Raw genomic sequence first — 27,195 nt, forward strand, 5'->3', positions numbered from 1 at the left:
CTGAGCTACGAGGCCAGACCAAGCTCCTGGTGGGTTTCTGCACATGACTGGCTTTTAAAATGCCCCCCTGCCCCACTGCTCGCTCCCCGGACCGGGTTACTCCCCCGCCGCCAGCAGAACCCTAGCTATTGCAGCAATGGCAGTTCTGGAGGCCGATCCATTCCCTTTTGCTAAGCGGCCTGTAGAGAGAGCAGAGAGCAGACTCCCACTGAGGGATCTCCTTCCCCCTGCAGCCCTCTCCATCTGCTCCAATCGCCGCAGCACCAACATCTCCAGAAGGGAGGTGCGCTGTTTCCCACAGCCCAGGAACTACTCAAGTCCCTTTCAGGGTACGGAGGAAAAGACTCAACCCTCTTCCAGTGTTCGCTTCTCTTTTCTCCCCATCAGGGGCTGGTAGTGTTAAAAGCCACTCTTCCTGCTTAGCAGTCCAGCCAAAGCCACCACGGCCGAGAAACCCACTGCAGAGAGGGTCTGACCTGACCTACCCTTTCCATCCTGAAACTCATTATGAAAGCCCCAGTAAGCAGAGCTGCAGCTCCAGCTGGCACTGGGGTGGTCACGCTCGCTTGCTCACTCACCCTCTACGCTCCAGCACAGGGACCTACTGAGAGGCCCTGGAGTGAGGCCTCCTTTTGGGACGGTTTGTGCTTTCTCTGGTCAAAAAGGGGGGGTTGGGGGGGTGATGGGGGAGAAGGCCCAGATCCCACCCAGCCCCCGGCCCCGTCACTCTCATCGACTACAGCACCTGGATGAAAACAGCCACCAAGTGCTGGCTGGCCATACTGGAGACGCATCTGGGGAGTTCATGGCACTGTGAGTTTCCTTCACAATCCAGCCCAACCTGTGTGACCCTGGAGACGTGCGTGCGTGCGCGGGGACAGCATCGAGAAGGTGGGAGCTGTGGGCAGAAGGCAAAGTACCGCAGCCCAAACTGGGGGCTGGGAGCTCACCTCTGCAACAAGCCCCTTTGCTGGAAAGGGAGCCACAGCACAGGCGAGAGCCTCCCAGCCAGATCATCATCGTTGTCTGCTGGCCTCTGTTTTTACCCGGCAGACAGCTCTTTGGGATCCCCTCCCCGCCCTCCCGCGGGCTCCAGGACATTCAGGAGTGTGTGCGGCTCCACGCAGGTGTGTGCGAGCCTGCGACAGGGTGGACTGTATTTGTGAATCCGCTTGAGACCAGCCAGTACTCACCTGAACTGCATCTTTTACATGCTTTAAAGTTGACTGTCCAAGCCACAAGAATGACCCTTACTGACCTTGTACAATACAATGTTTTTTAACCCTTTAGGTACCATAGACTTTGTATAAGTTTGGTTCACTTCATATACTGTGAGGAAGGGGGAAGGGAAGGAGAGCAGAGCTAATGGCTGGGGGAAACATCCTTTCTTAGGAAGGAACAGAGGGTAAGAAAGCCCCGTTGTTCCTCTACACCTGCACGTGCAGCCTCACAGCACCCACCCTGCCACCCCTGTCTGTTGGCGCATGCTTTGCACTCTGAAATTTCTGAGTAGGAGAGTTGCCAAGGAGCACTGGGAAGGTCACGGCTAGTCAGAAAGGGCAAAACAGCTTTCTCCAACCATGAGATTCTGCTACTTTTACAATCTACGTCTCTGGTACTTGAAGAGTTAAAACCCAGCTACTTCAAGAAGAAAAAGATACTTTACCTTTAGTTTAATGGATTTTACTTTGGTTATGATGCTCCGGAGGAGCCACCCTGACAGGCAGGTGGAGGGTGTTGTGCAGAAAGGTGTGCAATGCAGGGAGGGCTGCGGCATGCAGGCACATGCTTGCCAGCTGAGCTAGGAGGGGAAGAGCACCGAGCACCGCGGCAGGCTGCGGGAGGACCAGGAGGTTTTGTCGTTGCGGAGACAAGATGCCATCGTGGTGTGAAACCGCTCAGCAAGAGACAGACAGACAGAGAGCAGGGAGCTGGTTTCGTCTGGCTGCGAGAGCATGCAGGCAGGCAGGCAGCAGAAGAGAAAAGAAAGAAGAGCCATGGAGCGAGCCAAGGAGGAGCTGAACGGAAAAGGAGCTGCAGAGGGAAGACACAAAAGCCTGTCCCGAGCCAGAAGGTCTGTGAGACGAAGGATGTCGCCTGGACCAGGGAGAATTGACTCGTTCCTCCAACAGCCAGCCAGGAAAAAGTTTCACCGTATTACAGGACACTGACAGCTCCCAGCTGATGTTCTTAAGAGCGATAAATTAATGAAACTATCCCTACGAAAGCTGAGCTACACAGAAATAAACCAGGCCTCGTTCTGGGCAGGTGCCAAGTTAGAAAAAGCCCCAGAGCCTTCCCCTTTCCCGGATCCCCTTCTCTTCACCCTTTAGGGAAAAATTTTCAGCGTCACTAAGCCCTACTGCCATCAGCTCCCGCACCCCTCTTCCAGCCCGTTTTTATCGAACCAGAAAGCACAAATCCCAACCCTCTTTTCCTCCCATCCCCACGAATCTCAAAATGGGAAACCCCTTGTAAAACAGAAGCAGAGTGTGGCTAAGTTTGACACTTCTTTTTCAGGTCCTTTCAGTTCATTTTCACCCACCCCACAGTGATTCTCCCTCTGACAGTACCATACTGGGATCAGAACCAGCCGATTTGCAGCAGAGTCAGGGAAGGATTTTCTTTCGATACGTAGAGAGAGTAAGCAAAAACATAAAAGGAAAAAAGGGGAGAAAACATTTGAAGGAAAGGAGAAAACAAAGTATCTTTGAATGGACTGGAGGCCTGAGAATGCCCCGGTAAGGAATTCTGTCTACGTAGAAACAGACTCCCCTTTCCTCCCGCTCCTGGAGGGGGAGAGAAAGAGGAGAGAGCCAGGGGAAAGAGAGGGAGAGAGAAAGAGACAGCAGGATGTGACAATTAAAACAGAAAGATGGGGCAGGCGCCCAGCCGAGAGCCCGCTGCTCTCCCTTGTTAAGGACTCTGAGAGATGGGAGCAGGCGCTCTCTCTCCCCACACTGGTGACCAGAGCCATTTCTGAGTTAGTTCTGCTCCCGGCTACTCCAAACTGCAGCGGAGTGATTTAGTAGAGATGAGAGGAGACAGAAAACACAAAGAACAGCTGCCACAGCCACTCATGCAGTGAAAAAACACCTCATTTAAAAGCAAAGATCTGTGAAAAGCCCAGGTTGAAATATTGCCATCCAGGGTTATTGTCCCCAGGGCAACAGCGAAGGGAGACAATCCATTAAACTAAAACCAGCACATTTTGGTTGCATACGCTCCATCCTGGTGTCATTAATTTCCCTCCCCCCCGCCAGCCTCCACATGACTCCTCTCTCCCGCTCTGCCAGAGCCCAAACGGGACCGTTCCCAGCGCTCGCTGGGCCAGCAGGCCTTCCTCCCCACGGCTATGAAGTCGCTCATGGAAAAGAGCACGAGGACTGCTTTCCCAACGGCTGGTGAAAACCTTTGACTTTTGATTAATCACCTTCCCTTCTGCTCTTCCTCCCGGTTTTCCCACTGCCTCCCCGCTCCATTCCTCGTGCCCCCCTTCTGGACAGGTGCTGCTCGGTTTCTGCTGGTGGCCGCTGCGCGACGGTGGGGTGCCGTCCTCCCTGAGCATGCTCAGCACCAAGGGCCAGCGCGGCCCATCAACGAGCTCTTCACTGCTCCCCACCCCACCAAGTGGACGGTGCTAACTGGCCTCCCATCGCCCCCCAAAGCGTGCACCAGCCCCGCTTCACGTCTCAGCCACCTGGGGCAGCAAAGGGAGAAGGCAGCAGGTCCCAGAGGTGTCCCGTCCCCCCCACTGCCCGCCTCCCTGCAGAGGAACCCCAGATGTGTGAAACGCCACAGCACCGCCAACGTCCGCCCCACAGCTCCATACCCCTGTGCCCACCATCTCTGGCTCCCTGACTGTCTTCCCCTCAGAGAAGGGTGGGAAAAGGAGAGACACCTACTAGACTGCAAGGTGCGCTCTCTGACCTCCGGGGTGAAGGCCCCCAGGCCCAGAGCCGAGCGGGCAGCCAGCCGGAAGACATACTCAGTGTTGGGCTTCAGGCCTTCCAAAGTGAAGGAGGTTGTTGGCTCGAAGTTCTTCGGCACCTGAGATGGGCGAGGGGGAAGAAAAAAATAAAAACAAACAAAAAGGAGCGGAGACGAGCCCTGCCCAGAGACACCTGCCCTACTCCCCTCTCTCAGCCACCTCGGGGAATGGAGGGTGGGGATGCTCCTCGGGGCCCCAACCCTTTGTGCTGCTCCTCTCCGGACTCACCTCCCTGCCGTGGTCTCCTTCCTTATAGAGGAGCTCATACTTCACTATGATCTCCTGGCGGGGAGGGCTCCACGACAACACGATGCTCGTCTCTGTCTTGGCTTCTGCTCGGAAGTTCATGGGCTGCCCAGGAACTGACACAGAGAAGGAGCCGATGGGGCAGAGGAGGCAAGATGAGAGACAGAGGAAACCACATTAACTTGGTGAATTACAATACTCATGCCCCTTTTCCTTCAAAGCCTGTGTGTGAAGAGCGTGTCAGCAGCAAAATGCCACACTGCAGAGTGCGCCGGCCCTTCCTTTAAAGCAGTGGAGGGTTAAACCCCACCACAGGACTCCAGCACATCCAGAGCTGCTGGAGATGGAACCAAGCCCTACTGGATCATACGCCTCTTTCTTGGCAGTGCAGGATACAGCCCTTCCCACTAATCCCCAGCATTAAAAGATTCTGGAAGTGGGAAGCCCATGAGCAGCCCACCGAGGATGCAGGGTTTCCTCACCAGCACCTCGTGCCGTAAGCAGAGCACCCGAAAGCATGCTGGGAGACACCCTGTGACAAAACACCTTTTTTTCTCAGCTCAACACATTTGCTGTGACAATTAGGGCTTTGTTTTGCTCCCCTTTTAGAAAAAGGCAAAATAAGGCTCATTGCCTACTCATCTCTCAGAAGGTAGTTTCTGGGTACTTCAAGAAGAGTTAAGCTTCACCATTACCTGGGCAGTGAGTGCTTTTAGGTCTATTAAAGACATTTAGAAACTGGAAACAGTAAGATACCTCACTTTGAAACATGGCACAGCAGAAATGGATGCTCTTTGCGTAATTAATTGCCTCACCCATTTAAGGAGCAACCTTTCCGAGAAAAAACAGATCAGAAATCACGCACTCGGCCCTCTGGCTCCAGCCACTGGACCGAGCTTCTTCATGGGAAATTACTTTTGTTTTAACCAAATTGAACCAATAAAGAAAAAAAATGTCTCGGTGACAGGGCAGCCACAGCTGGATAATGCTATAAGCCAACACCTCTCCCTCCTGCAGCCCAGTGCGTCAAAGGCAGCGACACAGGTGCTCACCTCCTTGCTGCGTCTTAACCTGGATGGGGTCGGACAGAGGCCCGTCTCCCACGGAGGTGAAGGCCAGGACCCGGACTGTGTAGGTCTCATCCTCGAGAAGGCTCCCCACCGTGGTCAGGAGGCTGTCGTCCACGTTGTGCTTCTGCCAGTTGCTGACAGGTTGATCAGGCTCCATGGTATAATATACACGATAGCCACGGATCTGCCCATTGGGCTCCACCGGTTCCTCCCACTGGATGATCATGGTGGTGCTGCTCAGCATTCGTCCCTGCACGTTACGGGGGGCACTGGCAGGAGCTTGTTCCCCAGTGCGAGTGACCACTGACTCGCTGGGAGGCCCCTGCCCGATGCTGTTGACTGCAGAGACCCAGATCTCGTACTCAGAGTTGGGGCTGAGCCCGCCAATACTGTAGCGTGTGGTGGTGATGTCCTCTTTGATCTGATATGGTCCATCCTGGCTTTTAGACTTGTATTCAATGACATAGTAGGACACAGGGTCTGGATTTCCAGAGTCCCAGGTGATGGTGATACTTGTTGCTGTCGTCTCTGTCACCACTGGCGTCCCAGGAGCCTTGGGGAGTGCTGAGAATCAGGAAGAACAGACATTTAAAAAAAACCCCACATATGCTGAAATGGTGCCTAATTGGGCTAGTTAGGGCTGCAGGAGCCAGAGGCACAGTACCAATCACAGTGCGGCAGTTCAGTAAAGTGCTGCTGAAATATTATGAACCTAGTTATACACTCTATTATCCTCCTTAAACTGCTCCATCAAAAGGAAAGTGTTCAGCTAAACATCTGGAATCATTAGCACAGATTTCAGCTGCACATCCGCCGCTCACACGGCAGTACGAAAAAGCAGTTTTGCAGAAGCTCCTTCCGAGCACGTAATCAGATCTTCTGAACCGGCACTGGCAGCCCGGCTCTGGCGCTGCTGAATCTCTCCATGTTTAGTGCGGACTGCGCTCGCCAGAACTAGAAAACTATAAATACTTGGAGAGCTTCCTCTCAAGCCACAAACGTGTGTTAATGCTCATCTCCCCTGCTCTCACCCAGAAGACTACCTTAGGAGCTTGCTGGACACACGCTAAGTGTCAGACACCTTTAAGAGCGAGCTTTATGTGTTTCCCTCACTACACACTCTAGGCCCTTTCCAACCCTCTTCTCCAGACTTGAGCACCTCTAAAGCTCCAACTTCTCCTTTCATCTTCTGACTGGGAAAGATTGCAGATGCTTACACGCAGGAACATAAGGGGAAATAGAACAGAAATAAAATGACAAAAGGCAGAAGGTACCAGCAGGGCAAGATTCCCCATCTGAGAAGAGAAGATAGTTGGAAGCAGAAGCAATGTACCTTACGCAGCAGCTTTTTAAACTGACAGAATAAGACAGGGAAACAGGGGAAGGAAGAAAATTCTCAGGAAAATAAAGAGCACCGCAGTCCAGCCCCAGGCATCTTTCTGCTAGCATGTGAGCCCACTCCCTGTGCAAAAGCTCAGGATGAGCGTAATGTCAAGAATCACTAATCCCTACTCATTTCTATTGTCGGACCTTTCTTAGTTGGATGCACCGATACAACAGGATTGCTTTTCTTTAGCCCTCCCCTTCTCCAAAGTATTCCTTCTCCTCTCCCCCGCCCGCCCACGTCCTTTCCCACCCCATCTCCCCCCAGATCACTCGTGGGCAACGCCATCACTCAGAGCAGACACCAGCTCATACAAAGAGCTCTACACTCACCCAACCACAGGGGCATCCCGCTTGGGTTTTAATACTCCCCTGCTGAGGACAGAATAGATTGAAGATTGCACCCGTGCTCCTCTTGGGAATTTCTAGCTGGAAGCTGGGGTTATTCCCCCTCTTGCTGAGGCAACAACGGCCACTAAGATGCTGGAACTAGGCTCTACTGCAAGGGCACACATGCCAGAGATCCTCAGGGCCTTGGCTGAATCTCTGACCTTGGAACGGGATGGCATGCAGGCTTCAAGCCATCCAAGGCTCCTTGCAAACTGCCCAGCCAGCCTCACATCCCAGGACAGAAACAACCATGCAGGGGTTTGAATCACAGCCTTCTTCATACAAACAGCTCAGTTGTCCTAAAGCGAGGGAAGATCGCATGCCACCAGCTTCCCCTTCGCTGTGGATTTCTTTGTGTGTGGGATCCCCAAAGACGCATGCACAGATGCCAGCACATGGCACTTGCGGTGCACAAGTTTGTTTTCCTGCTCATGCTCACATACCTACACGTGTACATACGGGCTTGTAACGACACGGACTTACATCCATGCAGCCAGGCACCACGTGCCCATACAGCCACGTTGCTCCTTCTCCCATGCACACACACTCATGCAATTACCTTTTTACATGCGTAATTGCGTCCCCACACTCCGTGCGTGCAGACTGGTCACAGGCTCACCCCATGCTGACACACAAAGCCACAGGCAGGAACAGGTACCCACAGTCACACAGCAACATTCCCACTCATGCACCGGTGAGGGCTGACAGGCACCACACTTCTACAAATGCTCACATGCATAAACACGACACGTGCCCACAGTGGCTTTGCACACGTGCTCAGACGCTCCCTTACCGTGCGTACAACACGTGCCTTGCACATATACACACCCATGCAGCAGCTCACGCGCTTGTGCATGCACGCTCCTACAGACGTGCAGCCGGGGAACCCACGCACTCGCTCACGCAGGCGTGCTCACACTCTCTTACATTTCACCGTGATCTGAGCAACGGCTTCTATGACTCCCAGACTGGACATGGCCACACACGTGTAGTTGGCTGAGTCCTTGACATCCGTGAGCTCCAAGACATTGCGGCCCACAGGCATGTCATCTTCAGGCGTCAGGTCCTCTGCTCCCTGCATCCACTTGACGTATGGCATGGGCGAACCCACGGCCACGCAGGTGATGTTGACGTTGCCACCGGGCATGATTTCATGGCTGACGGGTAAGATGGAGAAGCGAGGGGCCACACGGCGAACTGTGGACGAGACGCACAGAGGTAACAAAAAAACAAAACAAAAAACCAAACCAAAACAAAACAAAAAAGAAAGAAAGAAAGAAAGAAAAGAAAAAGAAGGGAGAAAAAGAAAAAAGAGCAAAAGATAATTTAAATACAGATGGGGGTTGTCATCATTTATTTTCTTCCTTCATTAAAAACAAAACAAAAAACAAATAAATTAAAAAATCAAAAACTAAAAACCAAAAAAATTAAATTTCAAATAAATTTTTACTTCACAAACAATATATAGAATATAGACATAAAAGCGATATTTCATAGCAACAGGGTTCCATTGATCAAGATTAGACCCATCACAGCACAGATAAATACACAAAAATTTATTAGCAATTTCTCATCTTTACTGGCAAGAGCTGGCATGGCGAGCGTCGAAAAATCTCCTCCACAGCCGCTGGGGCCCCCAGCTCCCCGCTCCGCGCCCCGGGAAACCTGCTCCTCCCCTTTTCCAGTGGAGTCCCACTCCCAAATGACCTTCTCCCAACAGCAAAAGGAACGGCCCCTCCACCACCCCGGCCTGAAATGGTCCAGGTGCCTCCTCCGTCTCCGGAGAGGGGCCCTCTCCCACCGGCCACTCCGTGCCCCAGGGATGCCACAGAGGTGGGGTGGTGGCGAGGAGAAGGCAGGGATAGATGGGCACTTCTCAGGATTTTGCCTGTTGGACCCAGAGAATTCAATAAAGAGAGAAGTATCACATCCCCAAAGGCCAGAGAGACACCACTTGAAAAGTAAAGAGGCAAAAATATAAGAAAGGAAGGAGAGGGAGTCCCCGGAGCGGGACAGAATTTAGTTGGTGTCTGCGTGTGAGAACCGTCCAGGGGAAGGCAGTCCCCCTGGAGCGAGAAAGAGTGGAAAAGATGAGAAACTCTAATGAAATTTTTGTGGTTTTCGGGTATAGAAACCCTAACGAAGCCTCTTTAAGATCTGACACGGTTCCATCGATAGATGCAGCTCTCAGAGTCACAAACATCATGCAAAATAGGTAAAAAAGAGAGAGAAAAAGAGAGAAAGAGAAAGAGAGAGGAAAATGCAGAGAAATATAATCTATGGGCGGCTAGCAAATGCCCACATGGATACTGAATAGAAAGAGAGCGACAGAGACAGAAAGGAAGACAAGGAGAAGGAGAACAAGGAGGGGAAGGGAGAAAAGAGAGAGAGAGAGAGGGAGGGGAGGGGGAAACCCACTTTAATGCTGCATACTTTTTCTAGCTGATGTGACCCAATGTGGTGGCTCACATTGTCACATCTCAGCCCTGGCGGAATAATAAATAGAATAGAATTAATAAGAAAAACAAGGTAATGAAACTTTAACGTTGAGAAAACAGTGACATGTTCTGTGCATCTCCTTAGCAGAGAGGTGGATGCAGCTTCCAGACCTTACACAGTAAGAACATGGACGCAAAGGGGAGGGTGCGGTTTCCTTGGCTCCATTTTCTGAACTAACTGGGCTGGCTGGTCGAGGCGGGTGCTCTTCCTTAGGGGTGAAAGCAGGAGAACGGATGAAGGAGGAACGTAAGTGGATCAGAGGGGCCCTAGGGAGGGAGCTGAGGGCAGGGTCCCACCCGCGGGCACAGACAAAAGGGTACAGAGCCCGAGAAGGTGCAGGCACGGCAGCAGCCCGAGGAGAAAAGGAGCGCAGATTCCTCCAGCTTCAGAGACAGCCATGCAGTAACCTCCCGTCAGGCGGGGCGAGCGAGGGGGCAGGAGAGTTAGGAGTGCTGGGGGCCTGAGGAATATCTGTCCCTGCCGTGCTGCTCCCAGGCAACCTCTCTGAACAACCCCTCTACAAACTCAGTGGCGACTGCATCCATGCAAAAGCAATGCACAAGACATCAGAGCTCAGCCTGCCATCACTCTTCCCAAGCCCTAGTGCCTTCGGATGTCCCTCGGAACCCATGTCTTGGGTTCTTCTAGTATTTTATCTTCAGCCTGCTTCCCTGGCTGCCGCTCAACATTACGGATCTTTTCAGAGGGGAAGGGCGCTGCCAGGAGAGGTACTGGCTGTTTTCCATTTAGTGGGGCTTTGTTGAACAAAAGCCAAATCTAGCCTCTGCCTCCTCCTGCAAGCTGACAAGGAGATGTCTTCATAGAAAGGTGCGCTCTTCCCATTGTGCTATCGGATCCTTTCCTGCACGGTTACAGTACCCAGGGACCAGCACTGAGAGGCAAGGAAGACAAGACTTCCAGATTTGTGGCATTAGGAGCTCAGAGATGTCAGAGGAGAATTCCTGCATGCACGGATTTGCGGAGAGAATGGATAGCATGCCCTCGCCTCCAATGCAGCTGGGGAAAAGAGAGGAGTGTGGAGGGAGAGACCGTAAACTCACCTGGGCACTAAGACTAGAAGGTGCCTTTCTGCTTAGGGAAAGGTGTAAGGAGAGTACCACGGTATCTGCACAACCTCGGGCACCGGCACGGACTCAAGAGAGCAGGCAACATGCTCCTTGCTCCCTCCTGCCACACCGCTATGGAAGACTTCTAGCCCTAGACACGAGGGTACGTCCCTGTTGCCTACTCCATCCTTCTTTCCACTGTCTGCTTCAGGAGGTACCGCATTTCAGAAAATGGAGCCATGTGAAGACCACACCGGTCACAATCTGAGACAAGATGGAGAGAACTTGAAAAGAAACAAGTGGGGTCCAACATGCAGACAGATCCTGGGGGGGGGGATGACTCTTTTGAGGAGGGGCTGATATGTAACCTTCTGGAGAGGGGAGGCAAGGTGGGAAGAGGTGAGGAGAAATGGGGAGACATACGCCGGACAAGATCCGGTCAGCAAACAGCATCAACAGCAACAAACAACAGCAGGTGGGATGCAAACACTGAGTTGTCATGGAAACAGAACAAGACAATTAATTCAAACCGAGGCTAATCACAAAGAAATAAAACCGAATTAAAGAGAAAGAAAAAAAAAAGAAAAAAAAAAAGAAAAAAAAGAACAAACCAGAACTGAATAACTGAAAAGCATCATTTGATGTATGGTGGAGTGCTGAGAATCGGAGTCTGAAGGGAAGAGACTGCTGCTGTCTGCGTAGTTTTGGGCAGGGACGGGAGAGATCCACTCACAAAACACAAGCTCGGGGCCATGGAGCCGGCGCCGTGCGGAGCACGCTCGCGAACAACCCCGAAGCAATTCCCTCGCCCTCCTCGCAGCACCCAGGGACTTAGGTCAGCTACGCCCAGCAGCACCACTTTTTGGCTGTTTTAACGGCACGTGTCACACTTAACTAAGGGGAAGCAACCAGCACATCTGGATGCCAGCCCGAAACAACGCGCACTCTGCGAAAAGGGAGAATTTGGAGCAGGGTTAGCGGCAGGCGAAGGCAAGACCAAAACAGGCAGTAGCACTTCTGTTGTGCATCCTGGTTTAAAAAAAGCTACGCACTCCTGCGTGTGCACAAATATACAGACATCCACACACCAGTCCAGGATGTGAAAACAACTCCAACATTAAATGCTGGAGACCTCAGAGAATCCCTAGATACATCCCTGCAACGGCTCAGGGCTGCGACAGCCGCATTTACTGGAACAATACTTATAGGGCTCGTCTCTGGATACCAAGAACCATCATCGCTGCTGCTTATTTTAATTGCTCTGCCACTCTGATTTGGCCGTTGACATGAGATTTGTCAATCAAGAATCTCTGGGTCAGCGTTTAGGTCAGGGCCTAGGAGGAGGAGAGCGGTGGTGGGAAGAAAGCTTGAAGTGCAGCTAGAGATCGAATCAAGAACAATTTCAGCTCTGGGTCCAGCTGGGTTTCACACACAGCAGCTGAAAGAGCGAAATTTTACATGTAGAAAAAGGCGGTGAAGAGACTCCTTCCATTTTGCTATCGAACACGTTCAAAGGACCAGAAAGAAAAGAACTGCCCTCCCTGGAAAGGAAAAGTTGGGATGGGGCAGTCAGGGCTCTACTTTATAGACACTTATCTAATGCTTTTACCAATTTCTGGTTTCAAGAGCACCTTCCCTGAGTTTCAGGGATGTTTGGTTTCCATGACAGCTTTGCCAGACCTGTTTTACGAAGCCAACCTTGCATGCATACACATATGTGCATGCTCCATGTGCATGTGCAACATCTCCCGATATACACACACAAGCAGGCACACACAAACACACGTTTTCAATGGCCAAAAAACTCTCAGGAGCTTTTTTCAAACAAGGATACAGCTCGTTACTGACAGAACCAGATTTTAGAACTGGAGCTGGACATTTGTGATGCAAGGCAAATTACTTCAATGCAGAGAAGCCATTTGTGAGGCACAGAAAGATTTCTTAAATGCAGTTAGTTATGAGTCTGTTTGTCTGCTGGATAAGTATTTCATACGGGCAAATTCTGCTTAACATCACTCTCGCTAGAAATGGAACAGATCCATAACTTTTCCCACCCTTGTAAAGCCAATCGGTTTTGTTGATGAGAGGTCAACCCAGTTTGTGTTCTGTGAGTGGCATTTTTGGTGCATTATTCTTTCCAACGAGAAGGTACCAATCAACATCGCTAAGGTTCCCCACCACCACCACCACCACCGCTCAGTTAAAAAAAGAGCTGGGGTCCACAAGGTGAGAGATGTTTTGGAAAGGGACAGATTTACAGACCTGATCGGAAGAGACACTGGGAGATCCAGGGTTGACTTTTGCAACACCAGAATCCATCCTTAAAATGCATTCCCAGGACGCTGCTAGTGAGAGAAATCTGAGGACCAACCAACCAGTCTGTGCCGAGGAGACCCACCGGTTCCACTTTTAAGCCCCTTCCAGATTAGCTCAGGGAAAAAAACGTTGGAGGAGCAGCGAGGTGGGGAAAGGAGAACGTACTAGACAAGAACCCGTCACTTCAAACCCCGATTCACATTAAAACAACTAAAAGAGAAACATATTTTATATCTTAAAGAAGAAATTAATTGAAAAAGGGAACAAAAGAAAGTGAAGTGACTGGTTGAAAGCACCAAACAAAACCAAATGGTATTAAACATTTTGACACTCAGCAAGCTGCTGCTCCAAATGAGGTGAGAAGGCGGACATTATTGGCCATTTTGGTGAGACAGGAGTCATTCCGTCTTGCTCCAAAATGAGGAGGGGGTAGGGGAAAGGGTGCCAAAATAATGTGCAGCCTCTACATTATTAGTGAAGCTTAGATTACACCTGTCCTCCCCTCCCAAAAGGTGGTCCGTCCCTGCCCCTGTGCTGTCCGTGCAGCCGCCTCTGCCTCCTCCCTCTCCCATTCCAATTGCGAGTTCATTCCGCTGGGGCGAGACGCTGTGCGGGTTTGGATTTCCGACCTCCGTCCCTCCAGAGGACGAGATACTTCCCTCCTCACACCCATCTCCTTCCTAATTTCCTTCACGGTAAATAAAAATAAATAAGTAAATAGGTAGATAAATAAAGAATGAGACCAAGGCTTGGATTTGGTCTGGAGGAAATCCATTACCTTCCCAATCATTGTTACTTTTCCACTTAAAAAAACACATTACTTGAGTGACAGGCTGGCTGAACACCTCTGGTCTTTTGTAAGTATTTTTTTTTCTGTTGCTTTTTACAGGATTGAATACGGAATAATCTGAACCCAATTGTTTTTCAAGCAGCTCTGTAACATTAAACACAGGCTTTATGGTTTTATTTTTGTTATTTTAATTTGACAAGGTGTAATCTAATTTTTTCCCCTAAAACAAAGAGAACAGCGATGCAAAAGGTGTAAGAGACACAGGCAGGCAGAGATTTTGAGATCAGTACAGCACAGTGTTCCTGCAAAGTGCCCTCTATAGAGAGATATACATATATATACATATAGAGAGAGTTTTGATTTTTTGTTTTGGTTTTTTTTTTTTTTGGGAGTGGCTTTTTGTATCCATTTCCATTTCCTGATACCCTTGAGAAATCCTTCTGCAGAAACACAGCAAAGTTGTTTGTTTGCTTTGGTTTGGTTTTGAACTAGAATTTCAGAGCTGAGGACACCCCAAACACGGAGAGGGCGCTCCCCCACCCATGAAGTGCCAACGTTCACGCTTAAAAATTGTCACCGAGCTCTCCCTCCCTGAACTCCAGCGCCCGGCAAATGGCACCACAGGCGCAGCCGTACGGCAGCGGTTCTGCCTCCCTCCTTTTCCATTAAAAAAATTTATCAATGCTGGTCTAAAAAGGTATTAAAATTCCTACATTTTAAAATATCAACGATTGTTTTGACCTCGTGGCTATTTGTTAAATCTACAGCGCAAGTGAAATTATTTCCTTCTAACCTCTAAACGGTATTGAGAGCGAAAAGCTTAGCAACCGTTCCCCTTGTTACCGAGGGACAGGCTCTGGTTTAATGGTCGAATTACACATGAGCCAAACTTAACCCAGGAGCAGACGACGGGCCAAATTATTCGTTAAATTAGTTACATTTTAATATATTTTGAAGTTTTATTTCCTGAGGTCCTAGGTACAAAATTTCTGCATTTTCTATGGTTTTTATTTTAATTGATTTCAACTAGCTTTGCTATTATGTGTTTAGCCCTGGCCTGTTTTCATCTTTGGTCTCTCAATGAGTTGAGGTTTTCCAGAGAGCCTTGAAAAATACCGGCGGTGTTCTCAGCAGGACCTGGGCTGCAGAGCCTGACTCTGGGTGACGAAGCACCGTGCTTGGCTCCGGCGGCAGAAGAGCAAGGCCTAAGCCGGCACAGCGAGTGCTCTGTGCCGTTTCAAATGGCTGCTGAACCATTTAAAACTCCCTGTGCGTGAAAAGAGCAGAGCAACAAGAAGCTTGAGCGGAGGGGAAAACGGATTATCCCTGCAGCACCACAACTGCTGCCTTTTGTAAGTCCTGACAGGGCACCACTGTGTGAAATAGGGGAAAATTTTTAATTCTGGTAAATTCAACCATGACAATTTGTCCTGTACCAACAGCAGCAGTTCTGCATCCTCGGAGGTTGCTAAAGCACAACCCACACGGTGCATTGTTCGTTCTTCCTTCCCCTTTGTAATTCGGGAGAGCACACAGAGACACTCGGTCCTCACACAGTGCTCCATCTTGAGCCAAGCAGCTGGCTATTCGGATCAAAACAGAGCAATCGGGGTGGAAGTCTGAAGCTTTCAAAATTAAGAGGAGAGCTACAAAGCGCTCCGTTTCAAGGGAGCAAACCAGTTGTGGCCACAGATCCTGGACAAGCAGACAGATGTCCTCTCTGGGGCAAAGCCTGGACCCTGCATGTGTTGACTCTCTGATGCTTGGAGAAAACTACACTCGGGCACGAGTAATTCAACCTGGTTTATCCACCACAGTGGAGTAAGCATCTCAGCCCTTTTGGGCGAGATTCAAAGCCTCACAAAAAAGGCCAAAAATGCAATTTCCCTTCCATGCTAGCTGAAAGGCCACGCAGCTCTCGGCATGGGTGCCATAGGTAGACATTCGCGTTGTCATTAGCCATGAGAAGGGCCCGGCTCTCAGAGCAGCCCCTCCTGCGCGAAGCGAGTCCCTTTCGCTGCGCAGGGAGAGGCAGGCAGCTCTCAAACACCACCACCGAGACAACCTCCCGACACACGGGACTTCGATCTGTCCTTTCCTGGACGGATGGGCCAGCAGTTTTATAGTATTTCTGTCCCTAGGGATACAGAGAAGCACCCAGTGTGACTTCTGAAAGCCAGGGGAGCCGCGTAGCTCCCTAAAAATCAGCACCCCCATCTTTAGGTGTGCTGACTTGCCCGCTGGAACTGCCTCTTTCTTTCCACCGACTGCAGGTGAAATCTGGACAATCGGCTTCGACTAGAAACCTTCATACACGCTCGGCTGGTGGCACAATTCCTCTCACCTAATTCTGATCTGCTTTTGTGGGTCTTCATACAGATGCTTCTGCATTTTGACCTTGGAAATTCCCCGTTAGGAGACTCTTCATTATTTTGGACCATGGCATGATCTGATCTGTAATAATACACAAGGCAAACCCTTAACGAATAATTCTAGACCATGCCCATAACCACATGAGCTCTTTTAGCCAGGTATCAAGTCTCTATTTCCTCGCCAAGTGTCATTCCAGCCTATCATGACTATATCCAATTTAGCTTTAGTTTATTATTGTTGATCTTATTAGTATTTTTATTGGCTCTTAAGGATGAATTTAATCTTAAAACCTTCTCAGATCACAAGAGATTCTAGCAGCAGCAGCAGTGCAGTTTGGACATGTTAGAAATACTACGTAGAAGATAAAATAAACAAATAAAAAAATGGTGTATAAATCCCTTTTTAATTGCACCTAAATCCTGAAACTCAAACTCCTATTCATGAAGGAAAATCCTGTAATTAGTAGTGATTATCACCTTTTAGTCCTAGGCAGGAGGGAGGTGGGATGGGAATACCTCATTTCAAATACTATTCCTTCTCTCTTGCTCTTTTTAAATAGAACAAGCCTTTTTTCTGTCCTTTTTTTTTTTTTTCCTTTTTCTTTAAATAGAGCATCGGGGCTGGGGGACGTCTTTTGGCTATTGTTGGCATCAAAGTGAGAAGAGCCACAGCTGGCCGCTTCAGAAAGACATTATCAACAGAGCAGCATTTCGGAGTGGTACCCTTGTATCTAAGGGGAGAGGGGAGGGGAGGGGAGAATACCAGCACTGAGGGTCCGAGCACTGAAATCTCAGCATTTTAAGAAAAAGAGAAAGACAGACAGAGAGAAAGCGAGAGATAGAGAAAGAGAGAGACAGATACTGTGTCAATACTGCACTGGATTTCTCAAAAATCACACAGCTTTAATACCTGTACACTAGGAAAGCCACTCCTTTGGTAGATTATTGAGAAGTGAGGACTGATGGGCAGAGGGCAATGCATAAACAGGGCAAGGACGGGCATTCGGTTCTGCAAAGGGCAAAAGCACCAAGCACCAATGGTACGACTAACACACGGCAAAAAACCCACCTGTTTACTATCCCATGTGGCTCACCCGCTCAGGATGCACACATGGGAGGCAACAGAAGCTTAATGGGGATAAACAGGGAGATGAGAAGCGGGAAAAGAGGCATTTTCAGCTAGATTGTAACTTTTCAGATTTCTTGTTGCCGTTTACAATAGAGATGCAGCTGCCAGATGTGTCCCAGCAGCTTCTCTTAACGTCTACCGCTGCTGAATTTCTCTTCCCACGCTCCTTTCGAAAGGAGGGCTCTACCTTCTCTGGACCTGGCTGGTTTTCAAGGTGCCTGTAGCCAGGCAGTAACGGTTCAACAACTGGGACGGAAGAGGGTAAATGGGGAGAGGCAGAGCCTGAGACGCAGCTGCCCTTCTGCAGGAGGGTCTGGCTGGCTGCCCTTCGCTTCCGACACCGCAAGGACGAGGCATCGCCCTCCTACAAGGGAACCTGCCCCGCTCTGCCCGTGGGACGAGGCGCTGCTGGGGATGGGGCTCCCCGCGCACAGGTGGGCGCTAAAGGAAAGGCAACTGCGTGTGATCCAGTGCCGCAGCGGGAAGCTTTCTGCCTCTACTCGTCCCGGGCTGACAGCAGATTAGCTCCCGTACGCAGTGTCTTACTGGAGGGGAATGGCCAGTTACTGGTGAGCGAGTTCTGTTTCGCTGGGGAAGCCCTTCCAAGCGGGGATCAGGGTTTTTCTTTGTGTGCAGGATGTGGAACAATAGCCGCACCTCCAAGAAATATGTAATTAATAACGTGACCCAGGGTCTGCTCTAACTTTTGGCATGACACCCTGGCTTCTTACCATCTTTTCCACTTCCCAGATCCCTCCCTCCCCCCAAAACAAAGGCTTGTCCCAAATAGCAGGGCTTCCACGGACAGGCGTTAGAGCTGTGTGACTCCTTTCCTCCTGGAGGGATTGAGGAGTTCAGTTACCACCGGGTGGGCAGGAACACTGGCTTCTCACAATGCGTTTGGAATAAACTACAGCACAGCATAACCAATCAAAACAGAAATAGGAAACCAAGAGAAAGCAAAAAATCCAACAGAACAGAAGATTTAGAAAATAAAGGAGTAAATCCACTTCAAATAAACCAGAACTGTAAAAAAGAACCAAAAAACCAAAACTATACATATTTATATATAGAAAAAATAATTCATAATTAATTTAAAAAGTGGCATGCAAAGAAGATTGTTACATTCTCCTATCATGCATCAGGCCCAATGTCCAAACGGCAAGGTAACCATGACGACAAAAAAGTGCAAGAACTCAGCAACATTACCAAAGGATGCATAGAGAGGCCCACAATGCAACTCAACTCATCTCTGCGAGACCCGGGAACGGGCGGGTCTCGCTCATCTTAAAGATTTCTTGCTTTTCTCTTTTTTTTTTTTTATAATTTTTTTTTTATTTTTTTCTCTTAAGAATGTAAAAATGTGGGTAAAGAAAGTAAAAAAGAAAAAAACCACACCAACCTTCTCGTAGCTCTGAGGGATGTTAAGGGGGTTTGATGCAGAACACAATGACATGAGGAGAAGAGAAAAATAGGGGAAACACAGAGAGAGTAAAAAAAGGCCTTCTCAAGGCTGTCAGCTGCAAATTGATTGTTTTTTTTTCTCTTAACCAAAATAAAAAGAAAGGAAAAAAAATGAAGATAGCAACAACCCTCTTTCCTGCCTTCCTCGCTTTCCCCCGCCCATCCAGCTAGGTACCTTTTGATTAAGAACAACCAAACTCTGTACAGGGCAGACTGTGAGCAATCCTAGTTCAGAATCAGCACCCGCCAGAGGTGCCGACCCCCGAAAGGAGCTCTCACGTCTTCCAGTCCATCTGCTCTTTCGAGAAGGGGGAGCGGAATCCGTACCAGGCAGAGAAGACCCGATACGAAGGAGATCCCAAGCTGGAAATCCGCTCCCCCAGCCCGTGCTCCCACCAGCCCCCACACCCGGCCCTGCTTCCACTAACTCCACGATGGGACTGAATAAGGAAAAAGAAATAATTAGAAGAAGAAAAGAAAAGCAAAACAAAACCAAAACATTTCCTTGCAATGTTAAAACTTACAACTCCTATCCCAGGTGTTCTATAGAGACAAGCATGTTATGGGAGAAACAAGTCAATTGGAAACACAAGAGTGTTCAAGACTCTTTTAAAACAAAAAACGGGAAGAAAAATGTGCGTGAACTTTCCCTCCCACCAAAGCAAATCCATTTCAGAAATTTGTTACCTTTCCACGATATTAACACACAAGAAACAAGGAATCAAACAGCATGAAAAACACCCAAACCACAGGCCGAGCTTGCTTAGACGCTATTTTCTGCACTCTCTCGGCCGGCTAACGCTGGCTTTGTTTTTCAGGCAGGCTTCAGGTACACACAGCCTAACCGGGATAGAAAGAGGGCTGTCCACCTGGAGCCGACTCTGAGCCAGGTGCGGAGACAAGCGACTCCACGGTTACAACCTTTGTCTCCCGGGTAGTCTCCGAGTGGCCAGGAAGGTAGAGGAAATTTATAAATAAAACAATAATGAAAAATCCCCACATTTTTTTCCTGGGGTTTTTTTTTGGGAAAAAAAAAAAAAAAAGAACCCAAAACATTCCAGCTAAGCTGTCTGCGAAGGATTTAGCCCTGAATTAGTATCAGATCCAGATTTACGTTCCCAAAAGAAGAATTTTGGGACCCAGGCGACAGGGCAAATTTCAAACGCAATTTTCCAGCTGGCCACAAAAGGCTATTTAAAAATTTAGCTTGGAAACATTAAATTATTAAAAAGCCTTCTCTCCATGTGCATGTGATTTAGTGAGCGTGAGACACGAGAGAGAGAGAAAGAGAGAGAGAAAGGAGTGCACACAGGAGCATGGCTCTGAATTTGACTGCAGAATTAACGTGAGTGTAGGTGGGAGGCGCTTCCTCTGTCGATGGGATGGAAATGGGAACAGTTTGCTGGGATGTAACTTTTCTTTTTTTTTCCTCCCAATGGTATTTTTCTTTTTTTTTAAAAAAAGCCAGAAGGACCAGCCCTGCTCTCTCATTACCAAAAGGGTTTTGCTGTGGAAAGATATTAAACCAAAGCTACACACAAAATATTACAGGTCAGAGAGATTAAAACAAGATAACAAAGACAGCAGAAAGGCTATTGCCCCACGGGGTGGGAGAACATCGAGGGGGCATCAGGCAGAAGCCAGTCCCCCTGTCATCTGCTCCCCATGCTACATGGGTTAAGGAATCCGTCACTGCAGCAGAGACGTCTGCTGGCCGTCGCCAGCTTTCTGTAAGTCTGTGCCCACGGCCAGCGTTCGCCCAAGAAACCAGTGACAAATTACTGCTGGCAAAGGGAAAACCAGCTGGGACTTAGGCGAGAAGTGAGAATGCACCCTCCTGTTGCAATCTGCTAAGATCCGGGGGACAGAGAGCTCAGTGGAGGGGGATGAGAGGGTCCTCCCCTCCTTTCACACCCACACCAGTAGAACTGGGACCTTCCCAGTTCCAGAGAGCAGGGATCCTTTGGGACAAAGGGGGACTACGGCCTCTTTGCAGCCAAAGCTGTTCATTCTCCCCTGGGCCCTGCAGGTCGATGCTGGCAGATTCTCGGGCACGCTAGTTTGGGTCACACTTGACTTCACTGTGGGTGACACAGCCGTGTACTGCTGCTCTGCCACGCTGGCGCGGTAGCTGGAACCACCAGCGATGGTGGGGAAGGCAGGGTGCACCAGGATCCCTCTGCAAGCTCAGCAGCGCACTGTAAGGGTCCAACCGATTAGCACCAGTGCTTCCCCTGCGCTCGGGGACAGGGTCGAATCAAACAGCTGGGGACAAAGGAAGGCCATGGGGAGGGAGGTATTTGCCAGTGTTGTGAGCCGATGCACTCCCTACCTCTCACGTAAAGGTTAGCAGGGGAGGAGTAGCGCACTCCGGCGCTGTTGCTGGCGACGCATTCATACTTCCCCTGGTCTGTCTCCTCGCTGCTCTCTATCTGCAGGCCACCTGGGAGGAGAGAAGAAGACCGCAGCAAAGACACCATCATCACCATTTTGCATTTAAGAGAGAGCAATAGCGTCTATGTTTTGCTTTCTCCTCCCCTTGGGCTGATACACACTGGGACACTCCCTGGGGGTCGTGGGCCATGAGCTCTGGAAGTGCCGAGCCCCCCTCTGCCGGTCTCAGCTAATGCCTGTGCTCCGGGTTACGGCCGGACACACACCCAACAGGAAGAGAAAACCCCTCTCTACACTAAGTGTTACTCTCCATACTCAAACGACCAGCAAAGTAGCAACTTATGTGGCTTCTGCAATGCAGACATTCTGCACCAGAACTCATGAGATCAACTTCAATATTCCGTATTATTGTGATCCCCAGAAATCTATCAGAAGGCAGCTGACTTCCCTTGTTTGATTTGAAGCAGCGACCATAAAAGAGAAAGGCTTTGTCACCCACTGCCTAGGATCCCTGGAGCATTATTATCACCACTGCCTTTCTTTTGTGCCCAAACACCTGATTCACAGGAAGCCTACAGGAGATAAGAGTCAGTGTGAAAACCACCTTACTGATAGTGAACGTTCCCCAGGGAAAACCCTGTAAACGCTGCATTGGAACTTCAAAATTGCTGGGCCAAAAGGATTAAGGTTTTTCTTAAACCTGCACATTATTGCAGCCTACGAGAATACACCCAGAGCTCATACTACATACTCCTGTATGCAAACATGCAGAAATATGCAGCCTGTGACTACATGGAAGAAAATTGCCTCATTTACCTCAGAAGGCTTCATCCCTGCAAAACTCCAGTTAAAATATATACTACATAAATAATTCAACACGTTATCAAATGTTTTATGTATTAGGAGTACATGATTATACTACAGATATGGTCAGAGCTCACACGTGGTAAGAGTCTTAACTCCCATCTCTGGAAAAAAACCTAAGTGTGAAAACCAAACAATTTCAGCTCAGTGTAATATTACTGATAAAATCTTAAGTGCAAATGATATCATTGCTCGTTGCAGAGACAGCCTCTTCAGGAAGGAAGAAACCAATGTGTTCGCATGAGGAGGACACGAAGCTCCTGTTCCTCTGTGTGTGCATGGGTGACAAAGGATGCTGCGTGGGAAGACGTGAGGCTGTGAGGGCATTTATGACAGGGATGGGGTGTGACAGTGTGACTCCCGCCAGCATCCACTCTGTCTGGGAGCTCCCAAAGGCAGAGCAGATAGAAGCAAAAAAGAAAAAAAACCCCACCCAAGCCACCAAACTAAATTAATTTCAAAAGAATCTGTGGGTATTTCAGTATAACGGGAGTTACAACGCAAACAGACTGAAGCTTCACACTGAGACACCAGCTGGGCGTGTTTCACACTGATTTACAGCTCGAACGTGCTCTGTCACCTGAAAGCTCCACTTCGGGGGAGAGCTGGTCAGTGAGTTTTCCTAGAAATTTCTGTTAATTTGGACAAATCTGTGGGTTGCTTCCACTGGTTCGAGACAAACTTTTGGTGTGGCTCAGGAGCATTGCTTGTCTGAGCACACACAAGGGGAGAGGACGCCACACTGCAGAGCAGGAACAGACCCATGAGCCGCAGGCAAGCAGCTTCGCCAGGGGAATAGAGACTCACCCCTTTCACCTCGACCACTGCAGCTTTGCTGGTGAATGCAATGGCGAAAATTATACTGTAGAGAGGTCAATGAGCTTTCAGCACTTGTCAGGAGCCAATAGAGATGATGTGTGAAGAAGTAAATCTCACCTACAGCACCTCCTGTTGCTTTTACCAGCAGAGAATTACAGACTTTTAAATTTGCCAGTGCAGATAAAACTAAAGCAAGGTCTTCCACGGGATGCACACCCAATTCCTGCTGACTTTCAATGACAGCTTGAGGGCTAGTACCCTTTTGGCTCCATTAAAGAGACAGTGCAGACGCTACTTACCATGGGTATCTTTCCCATAAAAACCTAAGGGTAAGAGCGTGGGAGGGAGGGGGAAGAAGGCTCTGAAGCCCAACCAGTGAGTACGCTGAGCTGGGAAGTGCTGAGGATCTGACTGAGCAAAGGATTGGAAAACTTTCACCACCATCAGTGGCTCGGGAGCACTTTGCACCAATCAAGAGAAGGTCCTCAGTATTTACCAAGCTTTGATAGCATTTAACGCTGAAGATAAACTTCAGTCCTTCGCAGTCCTGGAAAGATTAGCTCTTAAAACTCTGCCATAAATCTGAGGCAGCACAGCCTGAGACATTATTAGAATAACAGTATCAGTATTACCAAGTGCACCCAGCAAACAAAAAAGGACATTATAACCATATATAAAATAAAGACAGGTATAAAAAAGAAATATCCAGAGGTGAAGCAGGACAAGAAAACATAACAACAACAACAACAAGAAGAATCTGTATTGAGCGCAGGTCAATGAAACAGGAACTGAGTGGAGAGAAGTGTTTGGAGAGTGGGTGAGTGAGTGAGCTGGGGATGTCTTACCTCGGATCGGTGTACCTTCTGCAAAGAAAACAAAGAAAATAAGTGAAAAGGCTGTAAAACCCCAAACACCTGGACTGCCCGTGGGAAAAGGACCTGAGTCAAGGAAGACAGTTCCCAGTAGGAAACTTCCTGCTCTACCTCATCTTAAATTATAGGGACAGACTGAAGAGGGTTCAGGGTACTCAAGGTGGGGATGCCCTTTTTAAAGCAGACCAATTCAGCTGGCAGTTTACAGAGCCTCCACTGCGCTTGGCTTGGAAAGTCTTGCGACTGGCTCCATTCTGTTGCTAAGAATGCAAAGAAAGTCTTCAAGCTCTCAGCTAACATTACTGTTTGCTACTTGCAGAACATATGACGAACCTGCGTTTATCTTCATCACTCCCAGGAAGAAGGGTCGGCATCATGGCCGTGTTAGCCCAGACAGGGAAAGGGACATCCAGGGATCTCGCATCACATTAAGAGTTGCAGGTTTGATCCCACCTTTGCTAGCAAATTCCCAGTTCCAAACTTTAGTTATAGGCACAGATGTGCGAGGAATTCAATGGGTGTCCTTATCAGGACCTTCAGTTACCCTTCAGTGGCTCAGCACAGAGACGGCAGCCAGACGCTCTGCACTGGAGAAGGCCACGCTGCTGTACAAGGGAAAGGGCTACCTCATGCAACTGCGCAGTGCAGGAGGGGGCTGCAGGAGAGAGGACAGTCCTGCTACGCTTGCCTGTTGACTGCATCTCCCTCGGGTTATTTTTATTCAAACCCCCTCCAGCTGTCTCTAGTGCCTAACGGAAGTCTTCCGCCTAGGCGGGTCTCACAGATGAGAGGGAGTGACACTGCGGCTGGGGAGCCATGCCACAGGCAACGGTAAATCACTGTCCCCCCGTCTGACCTCCTGAGGTTGCAACCATCTTCCTTCAAAAACACGGCAGGTCCTTTTGCTCACAGTGGCATTCAAACTTGTCAAACAGCTTATCAAAGAGGGGTTTTAGTTGCTTGGTTTTTACCCCAATCCTGAGAACAGGGCAGATTCCGCAATTACAAGCGTTGCCTTTTACTAGGGAGAAATGCAAGAGCTTCTCTGCAACGGTAACAACGCCGTCATTCTGCAGCCAGGGCTTGTACAGCACATTACACGATAAATACCAGCCTTACACTCTCTCCTCTGCCCCAGTGAGGTACAGCAGCATTATCACCCCCACTTTACAGACGGGGAAGGCGAGGTAGAGGCGAAGCAAATTGCCCAAGGTCACAGAGGGAGGTCTGTGGCAGAGGCAAGAACGGGCGTCAAAGCCTCCTGCGTGCCAATCTTCTGCCTTAACCACCAGAAAACCCCTTCCCTCCTTATCCTTCAGCCCTGCTCGTCCTTTTTGTGCTGCGGTTCAATCCTCCATTTTCAGGATAGAAGGTAAAAATATACAGATACTGATTACAGCGCACCTTTATTTTTCAAAGGAGACGAGGGAAGAGAGGTACAGTGTTAGGATATTAGATTCTAGTTATACTCAGCTTCTAGTTAAGAGGTTAGGTTATTTGCTAGAGAAAAGTTAGCATCTAGTCAGGGTTAGGAACTAGCTAAGGTTAATAAAGCAGGCTGGTTAGCTATTGGGACAAGGTTGGAGAGACAGCGCTTGAAAGAGAAAGAGGTGGAGGGAGCATGTACTTGGGCAGATCTCCACACAGGAGACGGCAGGAAGGTTTTAAAAAGCGCGAGAGAGAGAGAAAGCAGCAAAGGGTTATAGTTCAATTCAGTGGAAATAAAAACAGCCTCTGATACATCCTTCTGTCTCAAAACTGGAGTGAAAATCTGCCATCTGTGGCACAAATCTGGAACAAGGCTAAATGGGAAGAGGGTAGAGGAGGGGAAGAGACCCCAACATCACCCACGTCTATAAAGCTTTTTGGCCTTGGCCAAGCCTGGCCATTTCCTGCAAAGGCTCACTCTAATTGACGGGAGAAGCGCTGGAAGTTAGAGCTATGTGAGCACAGATACAACAGCAGCCGTTACCTTCTTGTGTCATTGTAGGTTAGTTATTCCCTGCTCCCTCTAAGCATCAACGTTGCCTCTGGAAATGGGCTGTCAGCAGCTCTCAGGGACAGACTGGAGCCTGTGCTCTTGGAGAGCAGGACAAGCCAAGCAGTGCCACCCCGGTCTTTCCAATTCTAACTCTGGCACATGGGACGCAGAGGTGAGGAGCAAACCACGTTTTGCAAGGTGCCCCACACCAGGGATGGAGGGGACGGAATTTGAATCAAAATGAAATCAAGTAACTTGCAAGGAAAGAGGAATGGCGGCAGGGACACAGATGGTAGATTTTCACCATTGGAGTTTCACGTCTAACCAGCTTCGTATTCAATATAGGGGCAGCAGGATGGTGCTAGAAGATGATTTGAAATAAATTAATTATTCTGAAGAACTCTGACAAGTCCTGTAAGATTTGGTTGTGGTGGTGGAGGGGAGGCACCTGTGTTCAATAGCTGGCCTGCCTGGTCTCCCAAACACTGCACGAGCAAATGCAGAAGGCTAACCACCGTCCAGGGCACAACACGGGCACCAGCTTTGCAGGAAAACTAAAGGAGGAAGAACTCACACTGGATACCAACTTTGGGAGTGAAAAGCTGGTTTTGAGATGCCACATGCAAATTATTAATGTTGCCTTCCACGGCCTCCCAGGATCTGCCTATTCAGGGCAAATTTTGAGGCTGCGTGAGCCCAGATGGCCAGCCTCATGTCCAGCAGCAGAGGCAAAGGCAGTTTAAAGGACTTGCCACTGGATTATAAAGGACCAAGATGGTGCCAGGCAGAATATCACATGCAGGTGTCCTCCTCTGTCATGGAGGATGGGATCTGCTCTTCCACCATCCCTTCCTCTGGCTTCCCACACGCCAAGCTGCCTACGGATTCTCCAAGCCTTGAAAACAGGGAGAGGAGGACAGTCACCATCGCCATGGCAATGACAGAAAACACATCCCCACCTTCTGTCAGGCCACGTGTGAGAACATGTGTGTGCTCTGCTCCTCTCCCGAGGGCTGGAGAGAGCTTTCTATCCTGAACAAGCAAGCAATCATCAAGGGTCTTCTGCAATTTTAAAATGCCGGATCCTGGCTGACAGCTGCAATTGCTACATCTCTAATAACAGAAGGGGACTTGGCACAGGGAGGAAATGTGACGTGAGTTCTGCAGACAGGCTCCTGGCTTCTCAAGGGACAGAGATGATCCAGAGGAGGGGGCTTTTCCTTTGCTCAGCCCTTTCCTGTAGCAGATGACCTGTGATTTACAGCTTCAATTCGAAAATGCCGCACCCCCACCTCTCCCTTCTGAAAATGCCAATAACCCTGTTAGATGTGAAACTCCAAGACCTCCTGCAGGTGTGAACACAATTAGCACAGTTCCAGGGTACAAGCTATTGTGTAATTGGGGAATTCCAGGACAACTGTTGCTAAGTTACACAAAAAAATCTATCCAATGTTGGGAGGTTCATATTTAGCTGTTATCTCGTTATACAGATATATTAATTAGGATGATTATTATTCTTTTTGTAGCCTGCAACACCCCTGCAGAAAC

General features: G+C 49.2%; 1 protein-coding gene across 16 annotated transcripts in view; it reads right to left on the reverse strand.

The window, feature by feature from the left end:
• The window catches only part of PTPRS (protein tyrosine phosphatase receptor type S), a 162,911-nt gene that overhangs the window by 39,855 nt on the left and 95,861 nt on the right, over nucleotides 1-27,195 (reverse strand). For 8 of the 16 annotated variants that reach the window (XM_063357690.1, XM_063357692.1, XM_063357685.1 and 5 more), the window contains 6 exons: nucleotides 21,050-21,160; nucleotides 18,656-18,667; nucleotides 8,008-8,277; nucleotides 5,290-5,871; nucleotides 4,220-4,353; nucleotides 3,906-4,050 (listed from right to left, as the gene is read on the reverse strand). In XM_063357690.1, the coding sequence (XP_063213760.1) occupies nucleotides 3,906-4,050; nucleotides 4,220-4,353; nucleotides 5,290-5,871; nucleotides 8,008-8,277; nucleotides 18,656-18,667; nucleotides 21,050-21,160 (1,254 nt within the window). The remainder of the gene's footprint in view (nucleotides 1-3,905; nucleotides 4,051-4,219; nucleotides 4,354-5,289; nucleotides 5,872-8,007; nucleotides 8,278-18,655; nucleotides 18,668-21,049; nucleotides 21,161-27,195) is intronic. The other 8 variants (XM_063357691.1, XM_063357693.1, XM_063357689.1 and 5 more) reach the window with 1 other exon arrangement.

The sequence above is a fragment of the Chroicocephalus ridibundus genome, chromosome 22 (assembly GCF_963924245.1).
Source record: "Chroicocephalus ridibundus chromosome 22, bChrRid1.1, whole genome shotgun sequence".
Classification (NCBI taxonomy): domain Eukaryota; kingdom Metazoa; phylum Chordata; class Aves; order Charadriiformes; family Laridae; genus Chroicocephalus; species Chroicocephalus ridibundus.